The 27,414-nt window shown below is 41.5% G+C and overlaps 2 protein-coding genes across 8 annotated transcripts in view; one reads left to right on the forward strand and one right to left on the reverse strand.

Moving 5' to 3' along the window:
• wrap73 (WD repeat containing, antisense to TP73) overlaps window positions 1-2,766 on the reverse strand; it is a 29,890-nt gene extending 27,124 nt beyond the window's left edge. For 2 of the 3 annotated variants that reach the window (XM_035646470.2, XM_035646471.2), the window contains exons 1-4: window positions 2,607-2,766; window positions 1,932-2,019; window positions 1,641-1,793; window positions 1-117 (exon numbers count right to left, since the gene is read on the reverse strand). In XM_035646470.2, the coding sequence (XP_035502363.1) occupies window positions 1-117; window positions 1,641-1,793; window positions 1,932-2,000 (339 nt within the window). In that variant the 5' untranslated portion in view covers window positions 2,001-2,019; window positions 2,607-2,766. The remainder of the gene's footprint in view (window positions 118-1,640; window positions 1,794-1,931; window positions 2,020-2,606) is intronic. The other variant, XM_035646473.2, reaches the window with a different exon arrangement.
• Window positions 47-27,304, forward strand: tp73 (tumor protein p73). 5 transcript variants are annotated; one of them, XM_035646465.2, is made up of 14 exons: window positions 47-288; window positions 7,028-7,123; window positions 7,709-7,859; window positions 13,184-13,432; window positions 20,649-20,835; window positions 20,954-21,069; window positions 21,380-21,489; window positions 21,849-21,991; window positions 22,102-22,190; window positions 22,441-22,568; window positions 23,012-23,166; window positions 23,325-23,457; window positions 24,840-24,933; window positions 25,318-27,304. In XM_035646465.2, exons 1-14 carry the CDS (start codon window positions 257-259, stop codon window positions 25,717-25,719), a joined length of 2,085 nt encoding a protein of 694 aa, XP_035502358.1. In that variant the 5' UTR covers window positions 47-256; the 3' UTR covers window positions 25,720-27,304. The 5 variants fall into 5 exon arrangements, with proteins under 5 accessions (XP_035502358.1, XP_035502360.1, XP_035502357.1 ...); XM_035646467.2 differs by lacking the exon at window positions 47-288 and adding an exon at window positions 3,216-3,464; XM_035646464.2 differs by lacking the exon at window positions 47-288 and adding an exon at window positions 5,707-6,015.
• Window positions 27,305-27,414: the final 110 nt, after the last annotated feature.

The following is a 27,414-nucleotide window of genomic DNA, read 5'->3' on the forward strand; positions in this document are numbered from 1 at the left end:
ATGGAACTCAGTGGTGTTGAGAATGTGACGTCCGTCTGGACTCCAGCGAGAGGAGACCAGTCCGATTGAGCCCTCATCAATCTTACAGTGCCAGTCCGGCTGTTCAAGAGACCATACCTGAAGAGAAAGACAGGAGAGGAGAGGGAGAGTGACAGAAGGACGGCAATAAGCTATTACCAATTACATCCTTCACACACAACCTGTACGTCCCTTCAACTGATTTTCATCAGTAAGAAACACTTGACCAACAGAAACAATGAAGGACTGGCGCTGGATACCACTTCAAAGGTAAGCTTCACACATGAAACTGACATTTCACTTACTTGCAGAACTTTAAAGAGGTTTTTTTGTTAGTTGTTAAACTGTGGATATTAATCTAAAAGCAGTATTCATATTTTCTGAAAGTGTGAGAGAGTCATTAACAGAATTGTTGTATTCTACGGTGACAGGGGCCTGCTTTAGACACGTGTCATCCATCCAATGAGACGTGTCTTTGCATTCATAAACCAAATTTTATTAAATGAATGATAACTGTTTAAAGGTTAATGTAAAAAAAAAATTCGGATAAATGGTGAAATTCATTTGAAATGGTAGCCTCCGAGACACAGATCTCAGGTGTATGTCACTTCATCATATTATATAACTTGTAAACACAATAAAGTAATTTTTATTAAACTGTTTCTAATGGAATAAGAACCATAATACTGAAAAAAACTTGTTGTAAGAGTTGAATTTGGATTTGCTCCTAAATCCGTATCTATCTACAGAGCAGTAAAGAGCTGTTCAACGAAATTAGATGGTGTTTTACAGAAACAGCACCAAATAACAGTTGTAGCATTTCTGCCTGTGACGAACAAGGGGGCACGTGTGAAGCAGCTACATTAAGTAAAATTTACAAACACGACAAATAATCAGTGAATAGATAAAAGATTTTTTTATTGCAATTTAACTGCGTTCTAAATTTGTCAACACAGGATGTAAATTAATTTTAGTCATTCAGTGGAATAAATTCTGTGCAAATTTTATTTTGCCTATATCAGCAAGGCGTTGTGTCTATCACACAAAACTACAGCTGAGAAACATTTTCTATCCATTAAAAAGATTACACGGATGTGCAATACCTAAAAGAAGTTAAGAGATTTACCTCCACCCTATCTAAAAGTACAAAACCAAGAATGTGTCATTTGTTTTAAAACCACAAGAATGTTTATATTGTCAAAGTTTGAACACACAGTAAGCAACAGAAATCTAGTGTTTTGCTTGGGCAATGCTGTATGATTGATATAGTTTTCTAAGGCTGTTAAAAAACATTTTTGTTATTGATTAATCTAATTAATCAATAACCAATCAAAACCCAAAAAATGACACAAACATTGACGGCGCATGACTACCACAAGCTCCTTGGAGCTTAAATGGATTCGTATTTCTTTAATTATCCAACAAAATCTCCGTTTGTTTCTATGAATAAGGGCAACAATTGGTGTAACTGTTTTTGTCATTCAAAACAGTTATGTTATCATACCACAACTAACTGTATAAATCTAACAGATGAAGAAAGACTGCACCCTATTAGGTATATAAATGAGCATCCACACTACATGCTGAGTCACTCAGATTTCTGTCCTGGTCTCATGACCTACCTGTACCAGTCCTCTCTTGTACATAGCGCAGAGCACAAAGAGAGAGTCAGAAGACCAGTCCATGTGGGATATCTGGTCCAGGCAGGTGTAGAGCTGCAGGATCTGCAGGGTGCTCACATCTCGCACCACCAGCCTGTACTGCACACAGGTAGCCTGAGGAGTACAAACAAAGACAAAATCAGACAAAATCAGACAAAATCATCTCATTCTAATACACTCTTTTCTTCAGAATGCACTACACGCACTACAAAACTAAAACATTAGCGTGTCTTCAAAAAAACAACCACTCACCAAATACTTCCCATCAGGCGAAACTTTACAAAGTTGGTTGGATTGCTTGAAGACCTCAGAGAAATTCATCTTACGACAACAGCTGTACCTGCACAGAGAAAAGTTAACAGTATGACATTTTAAAAACGCCCGTCAATATGATGAGATGAGGAGTCTGCCCGTCTCAACTGGCGTAGTGCCCAAATATCACCACGCGGTGGCGCCATAAGCCCAGTCAATAAAGACGCTGCACACATCACACACGCGTTTGTTGCATTCACAGTTCTTCTCTGATACTCGCGGAGTATGAGGGGACAGCACTTACCGGAGTAACAGTGGATTCAGTCCATTTCTAAAACAGCCTCAGCAGAAAGAGCTAATGGTCGTTAGCTCGTCATGTTAGCTCACTCGCAATTCAAAGAAAGCATGTCGTGCAAATCAAGGCAACAAAGGAGGCCAGTGGAAATCAGGACTTCGTTAGAATTTGTACTACCCTGCGCTCAGCGTGTCTCGGATGACTCAAAGCCAAGTAGACAGCGAGAAGACAACATTATTGACTTTACCTCAACGGTAATGTTAGCTGTTGACCGTCACTGGATGCTACGACGCTAGCATGCTGCATAATACGCTACTAGCATCACCGCAGCTGCGTTAGCATATCGTTCGGTCTTCTTCGGAGTTAGTGGTGAAACTCACCTCCAACGTCGCTTCTGTTTCACTTTAGTCGCCTAGTGGACAGACGCGAGCAGCCCCGCAGACACTGTGGACGAGTGTTTTCTTTGCATGACTTCTCTTGAGACCACTCGTCTCTTCTTCCAACTGTTGCTCCGTTCGTTTGTCTTGAGGAGATGACGACAGAGCGGCGCTTATCCAATCAGGATACGTCTGCCACCGGCTGCCTTCTGGGAAATGTAGTTCACGGGTGTGATTTCGCTTCTGTTCCGCGTACGTGTGCGCGCGTGCGAGCCAAATTTAAAATAGACTATAGACAACAATATTTTTTTTCTATTTTAGGCAAAAAAAAAATGCTTGAGATTCTGCCATTTTTTTATAGTTCTTATATACAGTTTTCACAGATTAAACTAATATCTATTATACCATCATAATTAGTACTGCTAGAACGTGAGTTATCTTTTATTCATATACATCTGTCTTCATGTCCATCTAGGCGACAGAACAATTTTATTACGTTTCATACCCCCCACCATTATGTCTCTGTCGAGCCGGAGAGGGTTTCCCGCTTCAATGCTCCCAAACCGCGCGACCGCCTCCCTGCAGCTTCACCTCCTCCTCACTCCCTCAGCCAAGCTCACAACTTCCCCGAACAGCTGTTCCCTCGCAGTTAATTCGGCTTCTCCGAAAAGTCAATCATCTTCAACCACTTCTATCACACTCTGAATTCGGTCGATTTTTTTTTTTTTTTAGTTTATTGTTCCTGTTTTCTTTTCTTTTTTTATGGAGGGTCACTCTCTTGGCATGTGCGACAATAAACGGACAGGTGTTCTGCGCAACATTATTCCTATGCATTTGGATTGGAATAATAATAACCTTCAGGTACGTTGATTTGTTTTGTTTTTATGTGGTAGTGATGATGATCTGGGTAATTATCTGATGTATTTATTTTCTGTATCACCAGGTATATAGCCAGTTTGTGTATTTGCTTTCCAAAACGTGACAAAGGGGCTATCTGACACACGTGCGCTTTATTAAATCCCCAGCTGTCGTGAGAAATGGCTTTATGTATTTAAGACTCAAATTATTATTTTTTTTTAATTTCTCTGGTTGTTTTATTGATTCGATTTTCAGTGGATCGCGATTTGCATAATTGTAAATTATCTCTTCTTCATGTTGACCTATTCTAAACAGTATTAAAAACATTTGGCTGTTTAAAAAAAGGCCTTATAAAACCAACGGTCCACATAAAAACGTAGGCCTTAGAAACAATCCCTATCGCCTACACAATTGTATATCCTAATTTCAATTTTGTTTCTTCAATTTTAGTTGAATAAAATCGGAAGCAGTTTATTAGTCTATAATAACATAACATTTATTCGTTAAGTGAGTGTTTTTTAACCTATGACTAGCTACTGTTTTTCGTATGTACTTGTCTTATTTCAATAAATTTCGATGCTGTCAACCTCACGTGAAATATTTCACTTGGGGCTGAGGAGGATCGCATCTAATACAATTTTTAAATTAATTTCCTCTCACTTGGGTCTGTATATTCTCTGTCATGAAATGGCCCATGGGGAGCAGTGTGTGTGTGTGTGTGTGTGTGTGTGTGTGTGTGTGTGTGTGTGTGTGTGTGTGTGTGTGTGTGTGTGTGTGTGTGTGTGTGTGTGTGTGTGTGTGTGTGTGTGTGTGTGTGTGTGTGTGTGTGTGTGTGTGTGTGTTGCCATGGGTGCCGTAACCGGGGAGTGAAGACACAAAGTATAGAGACAGGTGAATATCGCAGGAGTCAAACTTAAAGGGATGGTTTGACATTTATAGGGAAAATTCCAACAGAGGTCGCGTTTTTAATGAAATGACACAGGCGTCCTTGTACACAACATTAAAATAGGATAAAGTGTTAAAATTCGGCTGCTAAAATTAATATTTCACATAATAGTGATTATATAGGTTACTCAAAAACCCATGGCTGTGACTGTTTCGCAAGATTTTTGGTTCAAACTTATATTGTTTGTGCTCAATCTGAAATAAGTTCTATCTACCTCTCTCTCTCTCTCTCTCTCTCTATCTATCTATTTTTCTATCTATCTACCTCTTTCTCTCTCTCTATCTACCTATCTATCTATCTATCTATCTACCTCTCTCTTTCTATTTATTTATATATGTTTCTTTCTATCTACCTCTTTCTCTCTCTCTATCTATCTATCTATCTCTCTACCTCTCTCTTTCTATCTATGTATATGTTTCTTTCTATCTACCTCTTTCTTCTATCTCTCTATCTCTCTATCTATCTACCTCTCTCTTTCTATCTATTTATATATGTTTCTTTCTATCTACCTCTTTCTCTCTATCTATCTACCTATCTATCTCTCTATCTATCTACCTCTCTCTTTCTATCTATTTATATGTTTCTTTCTATCTACCTCTTTCTCTCTATCTCTCTATCTATCTACGTCTCTCTTTCTATCTATTTATATAGGTTTCTTTCTATCTACCTCTTTCTCTCTATCTCTCTATCTATCTACCTCTCTCTTTCTATCTATTTATATATGTTTCTTTCTATCTAACTCTTTCTCTCTCTCTATCTATCTCTCTATCTCTCTATCTATCTACCTCTCTCTTTCTATCTATTCATATATGTTTCTTTCTATCTACCTCTTTCTCTCTATCTATCTACCTATCTATCTCTCTATCTATCTACCTCTCTCTTTCTATCTATTTATATGTTTCTTTCTATCTACCTCTTTCTCTCTATCTCTCTATCTATCTACGTCTCTCTTTCTATCTATTTATATATGTTTCTTTCTATCTAACTCTTTCTCTCTCTCTATCTATCTATCTATCTCTCTATCTATCTACCAGGGCCTATGAGGCCACATTCAGTGTATTCATGATTCCCAGATCACGGGTGATAAATAACAGGCCTTGCAGCTGGTTCTTTGTGGTCAGGGTATAAGGACACAGTCCTGTGTGGTGCAGGTGGAAGCTTCGTCTGCGTCCAGGTTGGAACATCTCTGTTGGAAGCTGCTGAGGCCGACGCTGTCCTTGCGCATCTCGTCCTCTGGTGCCGCCTCGTCAGATCCCCTGCGCCAACACGCGAGCTGCTCTGGGATCTGACGTGGCGGCACCAGAGGACGAGCCGGGGGCCGGAGCCGGTTTTCTGCGGCGGCAGCCGACAGGGGAACAGCGGGAAACCTTGTGGCGCAAATTATACCGCGCGTCTGCGCGCTGCAGGCCTCTTGTATGTGCCAAGTGTTTTTCTTAAACGCCACGTCCAGTCGATCGTGCCGCATGAATCAAAACTGAATTAGACGATCTCCATAATGTGTGGTTTGCGTTATAGGCTTTGTTCAACAGTCATGTCATCACTGCAGTTGTTTACAAAGCTACATATCTTCAATCGATCCAGACCACAGCGAAGAGACCCCTGGAACATGTAAGCCTGTGGAGATAAGGTGACGGTACAGTTCAACTCACGCGGTCCCGTTTAGCAACAATCAATTCAGGAAAAAACAGCTACTTCCAGAGAAAAGGGGAATTGAACTTGGGACACTCTGTTGTTGGCGTGCATCTTTAAAGCTGTACGCACATTTGCCACAGTCCTTCACAGGGGTTACTAAGGAGATGTGACGCTGCTGCCGCGGTGCGCAACTGTGAAAATGGCAAACTTTGGTTCGCCCCAATAGACTCTGTCCGACTGGATTTTTTTTTGTTCTGCATGTGATAATCAAAACATCAAAGCGGAGACTGTATATGGAAACCAGAGACGTCTTTTTCTATCAGCTTTACGCGGTAGGCCTGCTGCCCTTTTGAATGTCTATTCACTGTTGGCCTTTGGGGGGAAACAATCTGACTTATTTGACAGCTCTAAGTATATTTTCACCCCCACCCACACGAAGGGCCCGGATGTCTGCCTTGCAGGTACACGTTCTAAACTGTGCCCGATCGTCGTCGTCTGCTCTGGCGAGGTACACGTCTGCTGTCAGTGGATGGAGCTGCGACACCTCTACTTTGTGCGATACGGTATAGCTCCGCTTGCTGTTTGCGTCCGCCGCGTTTGCTTGAGTCGCACTGAAGTCTGTGTTATTTCGAGACGAGAAGGCGGAGGAGGTGATGTTCAGACTTTGCGGAGGGGAAGGGAGCTTCCCCTCGGAGTGAGACGGTGACGAGGCAGGCAGGTCCGGGCTCGCCCGGGCCCCCTGACACCTAGTGCCACCTCGCTGGGACTACATTGGTGTGATCACACCTGGATGTGCGTGTGCGTGCGTGTGCGTGCGTGTTGAACTGCCGCTTCTTCTTTTTGCGCACTGATAAAACACTGATCATGCACGTTTGTTTTTATGGGGATTATTTCGTTTACTGGCTCACATAATTACGCTTATGCAACAAACATTTGAATGTGTGTGTGTGTGTGTGTGTGTGTGTGTGTGTGTGCGCGTGCTCTGCAGAGTGATCTGTCCCTCACCAGACTTCCCATCCTTTAAGATGTCCCAGTCCACCGTTACTGAAGAAGGAGGCACCTTCGAGCACCTCTGGAGCTCCCTGTGAGTGTCAACAACATCTGCTTGCATCTATTGATTATTTGCCAAATAACACATGCATTTTTATTGAAAATGTGAAACACACATGTTCTGTGATCAACTCACAGATTATTTCATGAGCAAATTGGGATAGTGTTATTCCAAATTCAATGCCAATCCAGACAATGCATTATTTCAATAATTTAACTCCAATTCTGCAGTCTGTATAGAATTGACTTAATCTTTCTTCAAACATTTTTGGATATGCAACAGGAAGTCTAATGTCAGGTAAAAATCTGGTGGTATATGAAGATATAAATATATTTTCCTTTTGCCTCCCTGTAAAAAACAAACAGTCCCGAAATAGTCTCCTGTCCATCCATTCTCTTTAACACTTCATCCTTTTAAGGGTTGTGAGGGGGAGCTGCAGCCAATCCCAGCTGACAATGGGCAACGATTGTTTGTCTTGCCTCTTTAAAAAATTCTGTAAAATAAAGTGTCTGATATTTACACATCTGACACTTTATCAGACCCACTTTTATTAAACAAAATTTAGAAAACTCATCCCTCTTTCACCAACTTGTATCCACGGTGTTTGTGTGTTCAAAGGGAGCCGGACAGCACCTACTTCGAGCTCCCGCCAGGCAGCCAGCCAGGTGAGCGGCCAGTGCCGTCCACCAGCACCCCGGGGAGCCACTGCAGCGCCGCCGAAGTGTCCATGGATGTCTACCACATGAGGGACATGAATGACAATGTGATGGTAAGAACGTGAGCTCTCAACGCAGTTCAGTTTGTGGTCAATGTTTGCTTCTTCCTTTTTTATTTGGGGGGAAATGCTGCATCTGCACCTATGTCTGTCCTGAAGGGTATTTGTCTGTGTCAGATCCGATGGCTTGTCTTTGAGCACACACACGAGGATCTCTCCTTTTCCCATTTTGTTTGGTGCAACCTTCCACTTTTTCCCTCCAGTGTTGGGGAGATTCCCTCCAATGTAGATTCCCTCTCCTCTGCAGCCTTTTCCCTCTCTCTGTCTCCCCGCTGAGTGGCCTGCAGGGACTGAGGGGGTTGTGTGTTTGGTGTGTGTGTGTTTGGTGTGTGTGTGTGTTTGTGTGTGTGTGTTGGGGAAGGGCTAATTAAACCCCAAGCTAGGACTACATGCTGCTCCGCTGTACATCCATCTGTAGACAGGGGTGTGTCTGTCTGTGTGTGTGTGTGTGTGTGTGTGTGTGTGTGTGTGTGTGTGTGTGTGTGTGTGTGTGTGTGTGTGTGTGTGTGTGTGTGTGTGTGTGTGTGTGTGTGGCCATTAACAAACATGAAGATGTGTTTGCAGGACAATGTACATGCTCATTTTTGTAGCTTGACAGAAACTGAAAGAAATTTTTTTATTTAGGACAAAAAGCCCAGTTGTCATTTTGACCAGCACAACTTTTTCTTGAAAGAAAAAGCAAATTATCCGAGCTCACAAAGGAGAATGTCATTCCTTTCCTGATGGTCAGATACAAAGTTTATGTAGGACCACACTGATATATACACGTGGATCCTTGTAACTTGTTCAATCTACCCATCTCTGTCTTTCAAGATTGACATCACAAGGCCCCTCCCATACAAACCTATGTTTCCTTCTCCCACTGATCTGTAATATTGGTAGGATCTAATCCTTAAGAGGGCAAGCCTGGGCCTGCCTGGCCGGTTAATGAATAGTCATGACAGAAAAAAGAAGGGGGGGGCGGAGTGAGGATTTGTTGTTAGATGCAATGTAAGTTTAGGAGGCCCAGTCAGGCAAGGGAAACAGGTGGAAGAGAAGGGAGGCAGGACTTGCCCTGTATCCCCCATCATGTCCTACTCCACCGTGAGGCCAGCTGGCCGGGGAGAGCTCGACTCGTACGGTCACAGAAGAGTGCGAGTCCTATGAGAGCCGGGTCACAGGGACATCCTAGAGACACCCATCTTACCTTTTAGGAGCCTTAAGATGCTGTATGGCGTGGTAAGTGGATAAAGGTGAATTATTTTTGTTTGTATTCAGAATTATTTTTAATATTCATATGTACTGGTCTGATGGTGAAGATGGTGTATGTGATAGTAGTAGAAACTCTCGTATTACTTTGTTGTAATGTTGATGAACTTTACAGTCAGTGGAAGTCCATCATACGACAAGTGAATCAGTTCTCTTTTGATTCTTTGTGCTGTGTGAGAGTTAGTTGATATTTGACGGTCCAGCTTGCGTTCTTATGTATTTTTCACGCATGTATGAGAAGTGGCCACGGCTACTCGAATTTGAACGTGTGTGTTTATGAGTTCATAACAATTTCATATGTAAACTGGTATAGTTAAGCTTGTTTAATAGCTGTTACATTAACAAGTCGGATTCATTTGGAAATATGGACGTTGGAACAGGCCCCTGAAAGAGTTTTATCCAACCACATGGTGCAATGGCTAGCTCTGCATTATTTTTTCATTATTTTAAGTATCCATAAGTATTAAGGAATTGACTCCGAATATCTTATTGTAATCTATAATATAATGTTCGTATGAACAACAAAATTATTCTACAGGCTGTGGGCCACTTCATGTTATATCCTGCTCCTGCCTTTTTCCAAATATTCCCAACAGGGGGCAACCTTCTGACACTCCTCTCCACATTTTACCTCTTCTCATCCCCACCTCTATTTAACATAGCTGACGAGGTTGAGACAGGCACCAGTTTTCACATGATGCCATGTCGTTCATTTATGTGGACTAACTTTTTAATTTTGGTCAAGTTGTTTCTCTATTTCAACAGGGCCACATGACAACGTTTCTGAGTGGGGTTAAATGTATCTGTGCCGTTTCCTAAAACCGATTCAATTTAAATGGCGGATGTAAACAGAGGTCATCAGCATGTTGATTCTCTCTTTATCCTCAGCCTATTGTGTTTCACTCATCTTGACAGGTGAGGGTTGCTGTGGCTGCCTTATCTACGCTTCGAAATGTTGTGAGCCTTCAGAGCTCAGCCTTGAGTGGCAGCTTACAGGATGGCTGCCCACGGGGGACATCAGATTCTGTTGGGATGGGAAGCTTAAACACTCGTGCAGAGCGAACACACACACACGCGCGCACGCGCGGTCGCAGTCGCAGTGGAGGTTTTTCGCTCTGTTTCAACTTGTAGCAGATCAAGTTTAGGCATAAAGTCCACAGCACACCTGTGAGTGCATGTATATGTGACAGCGTGCATGCCCGCGTGTTTCAAGTGTTTTCTGTTGTTGACACATACACCTGGCCTTACCCAGTGCCAAAAAAGCCCCCTTGACTACGCCTCTTCAGGGAAAAGATTTCAAAAGTCATAAATGAGGAAAATTCAGACAATGGCGGATTGGAGGAGTACAGAATGAATCGTTTATACGCTAGTCACGAGTAAAAGAACTTACTTTTCATATTTTTTCGCAAATTCTACAGCTGCCCTGCCCTTCAAGGCTAGATATGACACATTTAAGACACTTGATTATTAGGGTGCCACTAACTTGTTTTCTTTCTCCCTATTATAAATTAATCTGCCTATGATTGTTGAAATGTGAAAAAGATGCTTAATAGCGTTTCTCATTGCCCCATGTGACACCTTCAAATCCCTATTCTAAACCATTCTAAACCAGCAGTCCAAAACACAAAGACGTTCAGTAAGCTAACATATATCACAAAGAAAAAGTGTAGGGAGTGAGGTTTTCACTGCGTATTTTTTCCGACAACTTTTCTGTTGATTAATTATGCGATTAACCGACTAATTATTTCAGCATTGCACTTGATATGAATGATTTAGTGGGGAACTGTTGCCGCTTATGCTAGGCTGCATATCTGATGGTGAAGTAAACAACTATCATTGGAAGTTGTGGACTCTGAATTGCTGCCTGAATCAAAATACCCACAGATGAGTGTGTCCACATTTAACCTACAGAGTTTGCATTAGATGTAAGTCTAGGACATTGACCTGTCTCTTTGCTTTCACCTGATGAACCATGACATGAAGTGCACATGTCCTTGTGTAACTTTGTCGCAGTTTCGTCACTATCTTCGCTGACAGTGTCTGAGGTTGAAAACACATAGCAGCGCTCATAGGGTCAGGATCTCAAGGTGAAATGAGGATACGTATGACTTATAGGTATGGTATATGTATGGTATAGGTCCATTTGAAGAGAGGTTCATGTACCCGTTGTCTTAAGTGGGAAATTATTGGTTCTTATACTCACTTGTAATGGGTATGAGCATTTTCTGCTTTCAAATAAAAATGTAAATCTGCCCAAAATGGCACAGTTAGATAATCATAATTACTGTATGTGCTTGGTCAGGTTTCAGATTCTGATTCTGACTAAAATGCGGAGTAAAAAAGAAAAACAGTTTACAGTTAAAATAAACCATTTACTCAGATTATTCCATCCTGTTTCATTGATTAACTTCAGTGTGTCCATTAGTGTTGAGGAGTCTCTGTTTTTAAAAATGTTCAGCCAAAGTGCTGATTTAATGCTTTATTGATATACAATACTGGGTACGAGGGTCTGACCTTTGAACTCTTGTTCTTTTCTGTGTCTCTCTCTCTCTCTCTCTCTCTCTCTCTCTCTCTCTCTCTCTCTCTCTCCCTCTCTCTCTCTATGTCTCTCAGACCAGACAGTGTTTACTTAGTGCAGGCCTTCACAAGGTGTTTTGGAGCGTGTGTGTACATGCGGCCCGGCATTGCCGTCTATGTCCGGGCATGCCATAATTAGAACGTCGTACCATTTTTTGGGTTCCCATCCCTCTTTCCCTCTCCCCTTCACTCCTCTTGTCTCAGTCTATAGTTTCTCTCTCTCTCTCCACACCGGTCCTCACCTTTTTCCCTGTCCTGGCTGTTCATGTGTCTGTATGTGTGTATGTGTGTATGTGTGTGTGTGTGTGAGTGTGTGGTTTGTCTACTGATGAACACCTCTCTTGAACTCTTGGGTTCTCTTTGCTTTACTGTGTTTGGACGTTTCTGACTGAAGAGTTGACAAATAAGACCAAAGCACTAAAGGATGTACTACGTAAAAAAGAAGGTAAAGACTTTGTGTTTTTCTGCTCATGGGGTAATTGGGTGTATATTTATCTGTAACGTTGTGATTGTTCCAATGTAAACTTACAATCACTGTCAGTTGTGTGACACATATGGAGAATACATTCAGGGGCATCTGGCATCTTTGCTTCAATAATTTATATTATTGGATTGTTTTCATATTGTAAATTGGTTTCTCTTGTTGAATTAGAACGGCTGCTGAATTTATTGCACTCAAATATGAAATATGACCTCATTGTTGTTCAAAGATTGTAACTGATGTTGATGAGCAAAAGGTGGACTCACCACTGTTTTTTTTTGTGTTTTCTAATTTTGTTTTTTTAAGTTTTGTTACAAAGGATGACAAATTTCTTCTACAGTACAGAAGCTTTTCTATATATGGGCTCACAGAGTACATTGACAAGATTGTCACCATACACACACACACACACACACACACACACACACACACACACACACACACACACACACACACACACACACACACACACACACACACTGCACACAGTGCAACAAATCTTCCCTCTCTTCACAAACAACGAAGAGGACAAGAGGGGAATGGCAGGCAATTAGGCAGAGCACAGATTATGCGTGTGTTTGACAACTCGCCTCACATAGCCCCAAGGAGGCTTCTGAGAGGAGCATCACTGCACTCACTGACTCACACTCACACACACACACACACACTCACACACACACACACACACACACACACACACAACCACTCAAGTTTGTTGTCATGAGCTTGTTATAATTTTATTACCTGTTTTAGTCATATTTCATGATAATCAAACAAAAAGTGCTCAATGACCATGGACCTAGACAGTTACACATGTAGCATCACACACACACACACACACACACACACACACACACACACACACACTACCCGCAACTCTCCCTTCCCAGTGTAATCCGACCTCCTTCCAAGCTTCCAAGCCCCTTCTCTCCAGCACCTCTACCTGTATCCTCCCTCTGTCTCTCCTCCCTCCTCGCCTCCCTCACCCTCTTCCCTCTTCCTTTCTCCTCAGTCCCAGTACAACTTGCTGAGCAGCAGCATGGAGAGCCTGGGGAGCCGCGCAACGTCCGCCAGCCCCTACAGCTCGGAGAACGCCTCCTCGTCGGCCGTGCCCACCCCCTCACCCTACTCCCAGCCCAACTCCACCTTCGAGGGCCTGTCGCCTGCGCCTGCCATCCCCTCCAACACCGACTACCCCGGGCCGCACACCTTCCAGGTGTCCTTCCAGCAGTCCAGCACCGCCAAGTCTGCCACATGGACCGTGAGTACACACACTTTCTTGGCTTTGACGTGCAGTGTGTGTGTCTGTGTGTGCAGGTGTGCTTCTCTGCCTTTTTCTCTCCCTCTCTCTGGCTCACCATCCTACTGAGTAACTGGATTGCACACACATAGACACTCTTTCACGTGCACATGCACACACAGTCACTCAAGTCAGCACTTGTGCAGGCATGTCACATGCAAGAGAAAGTAGTGCCTCATTCAGTCATTCATCTTGTACTCCACTCACCTCTGGAAATCAAATCTCATGCAACGGGGAAAGATTAGTGTGTGGCCAGGTTTTTCATTTTTACAAGATAAAAATAAAAACTTCCAGGTGAAACTTTGGGCTTTAATGGATTGATAGAATGTACATATGTTTTACTATACACATACATATGTACATATACATATATATTATCCTAGATTATGGACACAAATATTTAGAAAAGCTGTCATAGTATGTCAATGTATAATCCGTACACGACACTGTTGGTGTTGCCTTTTGATTCATTGTAGGAGTTACTGATATTTTACTGATTTGTTTTGAACTTTCGGGACATGCCTCTAACTAACAAAGAAGAAAAGAAGTCTTTTATTAGTTTTGCACCTGGGACAATATAACACTTTTACATCTGTTGTATATATATATATAATACGATTAACAGAAAAATACCAGACACAACCCAGAGTTACCTGAATTAAGGAACTAAGGGTAAGATTTGATCAAACCTAATGAATACAACGTACACGACCGGCTGGTGATGTGATGGTGCTGAGAGACCGGTGAAATGGGAGCTAGGTAATTCGTCATGACCCAGTGAGAAGTCTCCTGTTGGTAAGGTGTCACCTCCGACTGTCACACAGTTGACCTCCCTGAAACAAGAGAAACAGGAGACAAACGGCACTTCCTTCACTCGGTGTGTGTGTGTGTCTGAGAGGCCTGTGAGCGTCTCCGTGTGATAGACCGAGGCGCTCCTCCGTGGCTGTGTTTGCTGGAAGTAACCATGCATGCTGGGCTGCTTTAGTCAGCCCTCAGTGATGTAAGAAGATCCCCCTTTGGACTTTAGAGTGGTGGTCTTTGACCTGCTGCTTTTCTTCTCTGTCTCTTTCTTCCTCCGATCTTAACACACACTCGTGGCTGTCACCTCTGGCGCCTTAAGGTTTCTCCACGTCCTCTCCTAAGATATGTCTGTCATCTCTTTTCTCTCATTCCCATTCTCAGGTCTTTCTCACGGCAAAACTACATTCAATCGGAACATGGACAAGCAGTTTCAGTCTGTTTGGTTTAATGATTAATGATACTCAGATCTCTGCACTTCAAAGAAACTGATCATGTCTGATCATCCTAAAAATTTGATTAAGAGAATACATCAAATCAATGATAATCCTTAAATATCATTTTACTTTGAACTGAAGGGCGCTTGCCAACAGATCTTCTGATTTAGTGTTTCGACTCACTATACCATCTTGTCTTTTGCGAGGAAACAAACTCCTCTTATCGTTTTTGGTTTGGATGTATAATAGCTAAAAATGATCCCAGCTTTATCAACAAAAAAGATTCCACCTGCCATTTTTGTTACCAGCAGAAATAGAAAAGAGTGTTTGACTTTGCACACGATTTAGAATGCAGATGATGAGGCAGCAGAAACAGGACTGTGAGGAAGCCTATGATTATTCAAAGACTTAAACTGGAGGGATCAGAATGAGAGAGAGAAGGTGATTGCTCACAGCTTTTATGGAGTTTACTGTAATGCCTTGTTTTTTATCTTGCACGCCTGATTATAACATTGTATGAGAAGATGTATTTAAAGATTATAATACAGTAACTATGGAGCAACAAAACTTTTCATGTGTGAAATTATGCACTATGATGATGTTTGATCCTGCAGGATACGATGTGATTGGAATGCAGGCAGGAAAATGTCTCATTTCCAAATAGAAGTGACAGAAAAGATTTACTGAAAAAACAACAACAAACCAAGTGGACACAAACAACATGCTTTTGAGAGCTCGGATCAAGGGCAAGTCGTTTTTTTTTTGAAAAGAAAAGAGATTATGGTCAAGTCTCTTGGAATGAATGTGTTTCTGCTAATGGGAGGGGATTCCCCAAAAAATAACACCATGCCCATGTGGGTGGTTTGAACATGCTTGAAAAAAAGGGATGACTAGCTGGACCAGACTGAGTCACCTTGTTTGAATGAAGGAGTCAGGGTTTCTAGACGATTTCCTAGGGCCTCAGGCAGTGGGGAATGCTGGATCCCATAGGGGCATATTGACTATAATCAGTTACCCTGTTGCCCTCCACCCCCCTTCTTCACCCGATTGCCTCCCACTAAAAGTGGGTGGCATTTGAGAAAACCGGGAAAGACAACACAAAAAAGACTAGACACAATTCTTCTTTCTCTTCAACTAGCAGAATGTTTCCACATGCAGTAAGCCCATCCAAGCCCATCTTAAGCTAGTCTGGTAATCCTCCAGTCCCCCTCCTGTCTCGTCAAGACGTCACGTGCATTAGTGATAATAGCTCTGAATCTCTGCCGCTATCTTGCCCCTTGAAGATGATCCTTGGCTTGGATGCAGGCAAGGCAAGCGTCACCACGGCTGGAAATGAGATGTAACACCTCTGCCTTGTCAAATAATAAGACTTCTCTCCATACACTCAGACTCGGGTTTATGTGAATGTGTGGGTTTGTGTGTGTGTGCGTGCGTGTACAGTATGTTGGAGGGGGGCGCACAGGCTCGAACATGCACTGCACGGCGGCTTGTCAGAGGCTGCTTTTCCCAGCTATTAGCTTCTCATCGTCAGGACGCAGGTCCCGACATGCCCCACACAATGCATCCTTCCTCTCCTTTTCCCCATGCATCATCCACGGCCACATCACAGCTGGCCTTCCCGTCGACCATCGGGTCTGGAAAACCCCACTGGATAAGGACCTTTTTGTCCCCCAAACACATTTCAGTGCTCATATCATACGCCAGCACACGCGCAAGTAGATGAAGTTGTCCACAAGTATGTGAATTTGCACAGAAAATCATCATAGATGAAAAGCTGAGGGAAAATAGCCTCCAGGATTGATATCTTTACTAATATCATCCCTGCGCAAGAGTGTACATTATCCAGAATCCTCACTGGTCAGGAAATGTTCTCGACTGCTGCATGTTCTTGATCCAGGAAACGAACGCGTTTAAAATCCTGCTGTGTGTCCCATAGCACTCCATGTAACACTGTGTATATGCCATTCTGTCAGAAAGACTGAGCTCTTACAATCACAACTTCGCCAACGCTGCACATGCAGGGAGCAGCAGTCAGTGTGAAGCTATTTAAATTACTCTCACTGCTTACAGTTTGTAAACCTGTCAGTGGGTTGAATGGAATATGGATAGATGGATGGATATTCATGGATATAATAAAATTATTTTCATATCTCAAGGGGCTCAAAAATATTTCTCTCAACCCTAAATCTTCATAAGGGTGAAAAGAAGATTTACAGTGACTTTCTAATTTTACTGTGTGTGTGTGTGTGTGTGTGTGTGCGCGCGCGTGCGTGCGTGCGTGCGTGTGCGCGCGCGTGTGCTTAAGCGCATTTGATATTTGGACAGTTAAGTGAATTTGCGGCGGGCAAGTTGTTGCTTGTGTATATGGATGACGGTCTGGCAATTATCACCCTGTTTCGAGGAGCTTGTCAGGACCTGCTTCCGCTGGTCCACTGTGTTAGAGGCAGAGGTGGATGGATGGACAGATGGATGGAAGATGGATGGAAGATGGCTAAATAATTGGATTGATTTGTGTGACTGCAATGAATAAAGACAATGAAATAGATAGTTAGGGTATTATGCAGTGTGGTTGTAAAGTCATGCCCACGTTAAAACATTTTGGATGTTTCTATTCAAGAGACACATTTGAGTAAATGTATACATGAGCTAATAATACATCCATGTGTTTCATTACTGAAATTGTATTGCAATTTAGTAAGTGAGTAAGACAAAAGCTCCCAATGACCTCCAGTCCAGCATGTACATTTTGTGAAAGAAAAAGAAGATATCAGCGTCTGCTCTCGACTCGGAGGATCAGGATGATGAAAAAACAAAGTTGAACTTTGCAAAGCCCAGTTTTACCCCCAACGAGGACAGTGTCTATCACATAAAATTGTCAAAAGATTTAATTAAAAACAGGTTGAAACTATATTTTATCATGCTGATTCAGGAATTTTTTTTTCAGGAAAGGACACTTTACCTTTTTTGAACATTTAGAAATGTTATCATCTGATCTGTATGTAATCCCTGTTTTCTTCGTGTTTAATATTCTTGTCTCACTCACATTGGGAATGTTTTCCAGCTTAAAGCAAATAATCAATTTAGTCTTTAGTTGTGTTTTTCACTCTCCATCTTTTTCTCCTTCCTCTCCATCCTTCCATCCTTCTCTGCGTCCTGAAACGAAGCCCAGCTTATTCATCTCTTGTCTGAACAGGAAGATACACATCAGATAGTGCAGTTTCTTTATTAATGCTTCAAGTCTACCAATCACATCAATAGCTGACCTCACAAATTATTCAGTATGAGTGTATGTGTGTGTGCATGCCTATTCTCGTCATCAGTGCATGTGCTCACTAGTCTGTGTGCTCGACGAGTTGAGACGTCTCCCATGGCATCTGCACACAGGAAGACTTAAAGCACAAAAAGTAATTTATGACTTTTTCATGCACTCTAAGATGTTCAAAACTGTTTTTTGGTTATTGGCCATCCATGTCCATTAATATGAACAATCCAAAAGGGTGTTGAGTCAGGAGCAGCTGGACTTGGTTACTCGGTTACTCCTGATTCAACGCCCTTATGGATGAATATGAATGAGGATAAATGATAATCTCTACAATATTTGCATTCTTCAACACTATCATTATGCAACTGCATGGATATATTTGAAACTTCTCTTTTTGTCTTCTCAGACTCTCGGACATCTGACAGTCAGCTACCAAAAAGCTTTACATTTGTCACGTAGGGTAAAATAGATACTAGTTGTTGCTTGTCTGTGTGCTGCCTGCATTTTTCGACATGACTGAATATCAAAAACTCCTCTCAGTGAGACTGCCTACTAAATTTAACATAGTCTTCCTTTCAATCACCAAAGGAGTTAATAGTATGTTGTGCTCCGTTCATTTGCTGGAAAGCAAATCAATGACACATGAGACATTTTTGAAATGTGATTGTTGCAACAGAAAAAGTCCCCAGGACTGTAAAGTAGAAGTGTGTGTGGCTGTATCTCCCAAAATTATTTATTCATAGTATGGATGGGCTGTTGAGACTTGTCAGGGAAAGTTAGGTGGGAAAAAGGTAATGTTGTGCACAGGTATTTCCATTGCCCTCAAGGGGGTGAGTGCTCATGGCTAAGTGTGTGTGTGTGTGTGTGTGTGTGCATGTGTGTGTGTGTGTGTGTGTGTGTGTGTGTGTGTGTGTGTGTGTGTGTGTGTGTGTGCGTGTGTGTGTGTGTGAGGCTTAGTAACGGTGTCACAACAAGGAATCCAAGCAGTTGTCGGTGTAAGAATCAGCCGTCGTCAGGCCAGAGGCTGTCTGGTGGTTTAAGAATGATCTGTGATTTTTTTTTTTAAAGTTTTTTTTCGATGTAAATGTAAATAATTTAGCTGATGTGTATGCAATATAAAAGAAATCCTAAATCTCCCAAATCGTGGATATTGAGAGTAGTGGTAAATTAAAAGTAATCTACATTGGTTCCGAAAGCAGCAGAGACCTTTGTGCATCATATTTTGCTAGTCCCACCCTGTCTTGAAAAATACCCACTTCCTCCAAACTCCACTCCAAACAGTCAATTTGTAAGACAGCCTTTTTTGTTAAAAAGCCTAAGTTGAGATAACGTTGAAGATATCACCAGGTCTTATGTCCTTCAAATCCTTAAAAGACATCAAAATATAAAAGTTAAACCAAATACTACAAACGTACTCATCAAAAGACCTGTGTAAAAGCATTCACCATACACCATATGATTTGACGAAATTCTCCAAATAAAAATGTTGAAAATAATGTTTGAGGGGCTCTGGTATGAGAGTAGGATGCAGACCATTGAACTGCTCCAGCTTTGGAGTTTACTCCTCCGACTCACTCTGTTTCTCTTTCTCTCACCTATCAAATTAAAAAAGGAAAAATTACATTAAAATTTAAATTAAAAATGGTTATTGAGCTTCATACACTGTATTTGTGCCACAGCGTGTTCTATTGCTTAATGTAGTCGGGCTCATTGTAGCAAGCCCACACAGGACAACTGTCTTCTTTTCTGGAAGGTCCCAATTTGATTTCCGTGGAGAAGATTTTTGAGATTTTTTTTATTGCCGTTAAGGCTTTTCAATCCTTTTGTCCTGGTGTCTTCGGATGTGTCTGAACAGGCATTTGCGCACATACATGCGCGTACACGTGCACATGCAAATGCTCATAAACAAGGAATCGCAGAAGACTTGGCTTTGACACAGCTCTGCACAATGTCATTGAACTTCACTGTCAGGGACTTGAGTGACGGAAGTAAAATACGTCAAAGTTTTTTTCCCCATCTTCACACACATAACCATTTTTTGAGTTTGTCCTTTTGAACTTCTGCTTTTCCTCTGCCATCTGCAGCATCTCACATTACTTCCCCCAAACCCAACCTGCTGTATAATAATAATTTATTCATTCTAATAACACAGTAATTACGTTAACAACTCAGACTAAAATTTACTGCCGACTGTTTTACAGTTCTCTCTCCTTTCATACCCTCCCTTTCCTGACACGATTTGTTCTCCAGTCATGAAGGTATTTCGTAATTACAATGTCCTGTATTTGCGCCCAATTATTATCTAAGTGTCATCATATTATCACCCAGCCTTTCATTTGTCCACTTAAATCCCCTTTTTACTGCTGCACTAATAGATGTCTTAATGGCTCAAACCACTTGCTGTTTCATTTTAAAATTGCAGTTCCACCGCTTGAAACATATTTTTTGCTGTGATGTCTGTGGTAGTAAATCCCTTGAGATCAATCTTCCCACCATTTTTTCCCCTCTCGTGTATATGGCAGCGTCTTGAGAAAACAGCTCTAAATGTGTGTGTGCCTTTATGTGTTTTTTGAAAAATGTAAATGTGAAGGAATGAACCGATAACGAATGGAACTTACTTCATTGTAAGTCACTGACTTGAGTCTCTCTGACCCTGTTTGTCTTTGTGTGTGTGTTTCAGTACTCTCCCTTGCTGAAGAAGCTCTACTGTCAGATTGCCAAGACCTGTCCAATCCAGATCAAGCTGTCCTCCTCTCCTCCACATGGCAGCATCATCAGAGCCATGCCCATCTACAAGAAGGCGGAGCATGTCACGGAAGTGGTCAAACGCTGCCCCAATCATGAACTGGGGCGAGATTTCAATGACGGTAAATGATTTTTTCATCAATAATTTGTTTTAAATTGAGCACGGACATTAAAGCTTTAAAGCTTTGACTTAGATCAACCAACTGCATCCTCACCTTTCCTGCAAAATTCTCCCCAAAGGTCAAGCAGCCCCGGCCAGTCACCTGATCCGAGTGGAGGGGAATAACCTCTCTCAGTATGTGGATGATCCGGTCACTGGCAGACAGAGCGTCTTCCTCCCCTATGAGGCTCCACAGGTTGGTGGTTCATCAGCTGCTATTTATTAAAGAGTTTCACGTTTCAGTGACGTACATCATCAGAGGCAAAACTGTAAGTAAAGATGTGATGAGACAAGCTATCTCACCCCACATCAAATTGCACGACAGCACCGCCCCCTAGTGGCAGATTTACTGTAACATGGGAGGTTTACTTGTCTGCATAATGAAAGATATTGTTTGAGGCATTAATATTGTGAAAATTCCTTGATTTGTGCCAAACTGATTTTTTTTTTCAAAGTAAATTCCTACGCACCTACTTATCAGTGGGATTCGTCATTGTGTGTTGCAGGTGGGGACTGAGTTCACCACCATCCTATATAACTTCATGTGCAACAGCAGCTGTGTGGGTGGCATGAACAGGAGACCCATCCTCATCATCATCACTTTGGAGACCAGGGAGTAAGTCAGCAATTCATAGGACACACACACACACGCAATTTTTTTTTTTTACAAATTTACAATTTACAATAAAACATACTTGCAAATATCAAGGGACCAACCCACTGTAATGGAAAGTGTAGAACACACAACAGATTATAAATACTACCACTACATACAGTATATTTAACTTTCCCTTCACATTAATAATGTACATTTTAGCATGAAGTATGATTGCGGTAACAGTGGAGCATGAATTATTCAGTGCACTGATCCACCAAGTACAAGTTAAAATCATTTCACTAGAGAACCTTCTGAGTAGTTCATTGGTACCAACAAGTCCTGATGAGAATATTTACTTTGCCCAATTTAATCTCCAGTGGTCAAGTGTTGGGCAGAAGGTCATTCGAAGGTCGGATATGTGCGTGTCCTGGCAGAGACCGCAAAGCTGATGAGGACCACTTTAGGGAACAACAGGCTCTGAATGAGAGTGTGGCCAAAAATGGCGGCGCCAGCAAGCGCAGTGAGTAGAAATTTTATCAGATATTTTGCTGCATATTTGTTTACTGTTGAAAAGAACGAGATTGTGAAATGTGTTGCAAGCCTGTTTAACTATGATTCTGTTGTCTGCAGACTTTAAACAGTGTCCGCCAAATATTCCTAGTCCAAATATTAACATGAGGAAGCGGCGACATGGTGAAGAAGAGATTTACTATATTCCTGTAAGTAATTTGATTAACACATTCATTATTTTACATGAAAATTGAAACAGTGTTAGGTCATGAATGACAGTTGATTTATATTTGTTTCAACCCTTGGTATCAACCCTGTCATGTGGGAGTATGAGGACATATTTACACTGACTTAAAGAAAGTCATATACCATTATTTCAAATACTGGAAACAGTTTGTTTGAAAGATGTGCTCACAAGCTGTTATTACCGGACTGATGTTACACTGGTGTTGGCTGTAGGTTCGTGGTAGAGAGAACTTCGAGCTGCTGATGAAAATCAAAGACAGTCTGGAGCTGGTGGAGTTGGTGCCTCAGCAGCTTGTCGACTCCTACAGACAACAAACACAGCAGCAACTTCTGCAGAGACCGTGAGTCACTCCAACACACGCACACACACGCACACACACGCACACGCGCACATACACACATACACACACACGCACACACATACACACACATACACACGCACATACACACGCACACACATACACACATACACACATACACACGCAGATACACACGCACATACACACACATACAGATGCCCATTGGTACATGTATATAAACATGTGGCTAAGACACACCCAAAAAATATTCTGCAAAAAAAAATAAAAAATACTCTCCCTTATGTGTGTGAAACACTTTATATCATACACACAACTTTATCCACACCCAGACACACCTACTTTGTGACTAACCTCCACATCAATCTGTCTTGTTCAATTGATCAAACTTGTTGTGTTGTGTCTCACACTCACTAACACAGAAACGCACATTCCACTGAACTCACATGTTCTGCCTTTTTCTCTAGGAGTCATATCTCATCCCCCACTTCGTACTCTCCAATGTCCAACATGAACAAGCTTCATGCCCACGGAGGCCTCAGCAAACCGCCCTTAGTCAACCAGCTGGTGGGGCAGCAGCCCCAGCAACATCCCTCTGCCCCCAACTCCATAGCTCATATGGGTGAGTCTCTACAATGAGTGTGATCAGATCAAATCACATGGAGCGTGTTTCAAACCAGTTTGCTCAAACGAGAACCTTTTTTTTATGCCATTACAGGACAGCTCTTGTGTGCTTTTCTGCTGCTTGTGTTTCACTGACCATCCCTCCTCTTCTTACAGGTTCAAACATGCTCAACAACAACCACCACATGCAGGCCAACGGTGATATGAACGGTGGCCACAGCAGTCAGACTATGTCTGCTTCCCACTGCAGCCCGCCCCCTCCGTATAACCCTGACCCCAGCCTCGTCAGGTACCTCACCCTCCATTGACACCTCTACTTTACTCTCCTGTAAAAGGCCAGCAGACAATCAGATGCACTTGTTTTAAATACGAACGGGTGCCACATTGATGCCAGAACAACTACTTTGTTTGGCCACGTTCATTCAAATTTGGCCAAACTGTTTTTAAAGATAGCTCCTTTTTTTGCAGTGAAATGTGTCTAGGTGTTACTGTGTTATACAGACAGTTTGACTTGATCTAGGCTGCGTTGTCTCCTAGCAGCCACGGCTGGTGCCATAGTGAAGGTCCACTGAAAAGTTGGCTCCATGTACTTGATGTACAGCAAAAAAGAGAGCATTGAGTGGAATAGTTGTGTTATCAGAGCAGGTTAAGTAAAAGTTCAAGTGTGTTGTTGTTTGTTTGCTTCCAAATTATTGGCCACAATGATTTAAAACTCTCCTATCCCCTGTAGATAAAAAAAAAGATTGTCTATGCCTTTATTAACTGTCAGAAAGTAATTTACAAAGCAACTGGTTTTCTTACCTTTGCTAGCTCCTGCTAGTTGCATATGTAACTAGTGTCTGAATCAGATGTGTTGATCGTGTCTATTTACTCTGCTCATCCAGCCAAGCTGCTCAAGAGTTGTAGACCTCAACTATAGCTACCAGAGGGGTTTGTTAAGTCACCTAAAAGCCCAAACTGTGTGTCATACACATGCATCTAGAATCCTTCACACTGTCACTGTGTATACAGCCTACATATGACTTTGCAATGCACTGCAGTGAATTTTCTTCAGAAGAAACTTTCATTGTTTGACTTCTATTTAATATTAAATTGTTTTCTTTCTTATTTTTTTCTAAGTTAATGTATCATTGCAGTTATTTTTAACTTGGACTTTGATACGGCAGACTTTGTCCAACTTTTCATTTTCTACTGTATATCATTATGGTTATTTTACAGTTAAATTGTACAGTTAGCTCCTTTTATACTGTATGTTGCCAAAACTTTATCTCCATGTATTTATAATAAAGGTTCTTCACCAAAGCAATGATGGCCTTATGAATCATTAATTTAAATGCATGTTCATGGTTTGACTTCCGCTGCATCTATCAAGATGTAAAGTTTTTGTAGACCTGCGGGTTAATATTTGCCCAAATTCTTTGACTTGGTTTTAAAATAAACTGATAATAGATTGAGACCATTGTGAGATAATGACAGAATCAACAGGCTTCAATCTACATCTACAAATAAATCCTCCCCGTCAAAAAAGTTAGGATAGTGTTTACTGTACTCAAGCGGAACTGCCCTTTTCATCATTGTGAAACTTGATTTTTAATATTTTAGTCCAACTTTTAGCTTCGGAGCTGTGGTCTAATGACAGTCTAAGCAGAACCTGCTTTTCTCCCCATACAGTTTTCTAACCAGCCTGGGCTGTCAGCACTTCATTGAGTACTTCACCTCCCAAGGTCTCCAGTCTGTCTACCATCTTCAGACTCTCTCCATGGAGGTAACTACTCTATTCCTGCACTCACAACCTCACACTGACCACAATAGCTTTGATAGCAAATGTTATGTGTTTAAAGCTTCATAGAAAACAAAGAATGAAAAAAGAACAAACAATAGTGAACATGAAACAATAGTGAACATGAAACAACGTAAACGTAAAAAACAGAGAAAGTTTTTTTAAAGCATTTGAAGATGGTTATGATTTTTCAAGTCCTATTAAGGGTATCCTGTGGAGTTTTTGACCACAAGTGATAATCATATAGTTTTTTCAGTCTACCAGCAAAAACCCAAGGATGCACCTGCACTCGTATCATTTGTTGTCTTATTTTCTTAGTTTTCTCCTCTATTCTTACACTCCTCCAATGTCTGCTTGTTCTTTTGTCAGGATTTAGGAGCACTGAAGATACCGGAGCAGTCCCGCCTTGCCATCTGGCGAGGTCTGCAGGAAATGAAACAAGGTGCTCCCATGCAACTGCCCCCCTCCACTCATCACCATGACTACCATGGCCAGCAGCTTATGCGCTCCAGCAGCAACATGGCTGCCTCTGCAATGGCGGCGATCGGGGCTGCTGGCGGGGAACTGCAACGCCAGCGCGTCATGGAGGCCGTGCACTTTCGTGTCCGCCACACCATCACTATCCCCAACAGGCCGGGTGTTGTTGGGACGTCAGGGATGGCAGCAGCTGCTGACGAGTGGGCGGACTTTGGTTTCGACATGCCTGACTGCAAGATGTCACGTAGCAAGCACTGCATCAAGGAGGAGTTCATGGAAAGTGACGTTCACTGAGGCCAAAAAAGAATCTGGGGACTGTTTTGGCAGCATTGTTGTCACAATCAGCCTATTTACAGAGTAAAAGAAATGTGGACAGGGTCTTTAAATGCGCAGGTTTGCTGTCATAATTGAGTCCAAGTGATTTTGCAGAGAAACAATTTCTGCTTTGAATGTGGGACAATTTCAGTGTATTAATGCACTTCCCTGTGTTGTCTTCATTTTGTGCTTGAACAGAAGGTTAAACATTCGATACCACAAAGGACGTCTCAAGTCTACACGCAAGTAAATTCCACTGCGACAATGCAATTGTCAAGGCAACGCCATTGAAAGAACAGATTGTTTGGACTGTACTTTTTGGGACTATGATAAGTGCGTGTTACAGAGGAGAAATATCAATTGTTCTGGGAATGTTGTTTGGTCTCACTGTGCAATAACAGATAACACATTATTTTAACAGCATCCACTTACATTTATGTCCAACATTAACTGTAGCAATGGTACAATCGCACAATAGACATATCACCATTTTCTAACTTTCTTGTTTCGATTTTTTTTAATCATAAAATTAGTTCTCACCTGACTTATTTATTGTCCTTTCAGTTTTTCTCCATTTGTGCAAATGTATATACTGTAACTTGTAAATGTTTTAGACTAGATGTTGTTGAAAATTGGTATTTAGATCCAAAATAAAAATGTGTGTCTCCTGTTTGAACCAAATGTAGAGAGGTGAATGATAAATCAGTTATGGGAACGCCTAGTCATGTACATATTTTTTAATGGAAATGGTAATGTGATGACTTTTAGTTCAGTATGGTCTCATCATTTCATTGTTAAAATTGTTGAATGGGCTTTGGTATAGTGTGTATTCAAGAAAAGTTCCATTAGGTTAACAAGTAATATCAAAAGTTAGACATTGCATCCATTGATTTTTTTTATCAAGCTATGATAAATACTGCATGAATTCATGTGTAGGAACACATTGCAAAACAGCTGAGGGATGAAATATCAGAAACAGTATTATATCTTAATAGCAGGGATTTAATCAGAGCTGTGAATAACAAATTAACAATGGCTTCCCTGTTCATCAAGACACCAGACAAGACAGTAGCATTTTTGTCCTTCTCTGTGTATTTTGTAAAAACCTTGCAGGGCAGGGTCCTCATACTGATTATACCTGTGTACCTAGTGTGTATATTCATAGTACTTGATTGTGGATATTTGATAGCAACATTCCAGTTTTATTCCTAGATTGCCATTCAACATGATTAATCACGGTGCAATTTTAGTATAGTGTCAATTTTATTGTAGTAAGTACCTGACTTTGTATCATGACAATAATCCATACCTGATTTGCAGTCATTTTCATCCGACAACTGGTCAAAGAAAGAGCACTTTAATGCTTCAAAGGTAAAACAATTTTGGATTATTTGTGCTTATGATCAGTATTATGCATTATCATTATGTAAATAGAAATAGTGCTTTGTTTTAATATTCCTGGTTAATTGTTTTTTTCTTTTCATATACAAAGCAACCTGTCTAACTATTGCTGTCCATCAATGCCCGTTAGTTTCTGAGGTTGTAAAGTTCAGTGTTCTGCCCCCCCCCCCCCCCCCCCCCCCCATCGTGGATATTAAACTATTTGCTTCCTTTAATGTCTCTTTAATGTCTCTTTAATGTCCCTTTAATGATTTACAAATCATGCCTTACACT

This window comes from Scophthalmus maximus, chromosome 3 (genome assembly GCF_022379125.1).
Source record: "Scophthalmus maximus strain ysfricsl-2021 chromosome 3, ASM2237912v1, whole genome shotgun sequence".
NCBI lineage: Eukaryota > Metazoa > Chordata > Actinopteri > Pleuronectiformes > Scophthalmidae > Scophthalmus > Scophthalmus maximus.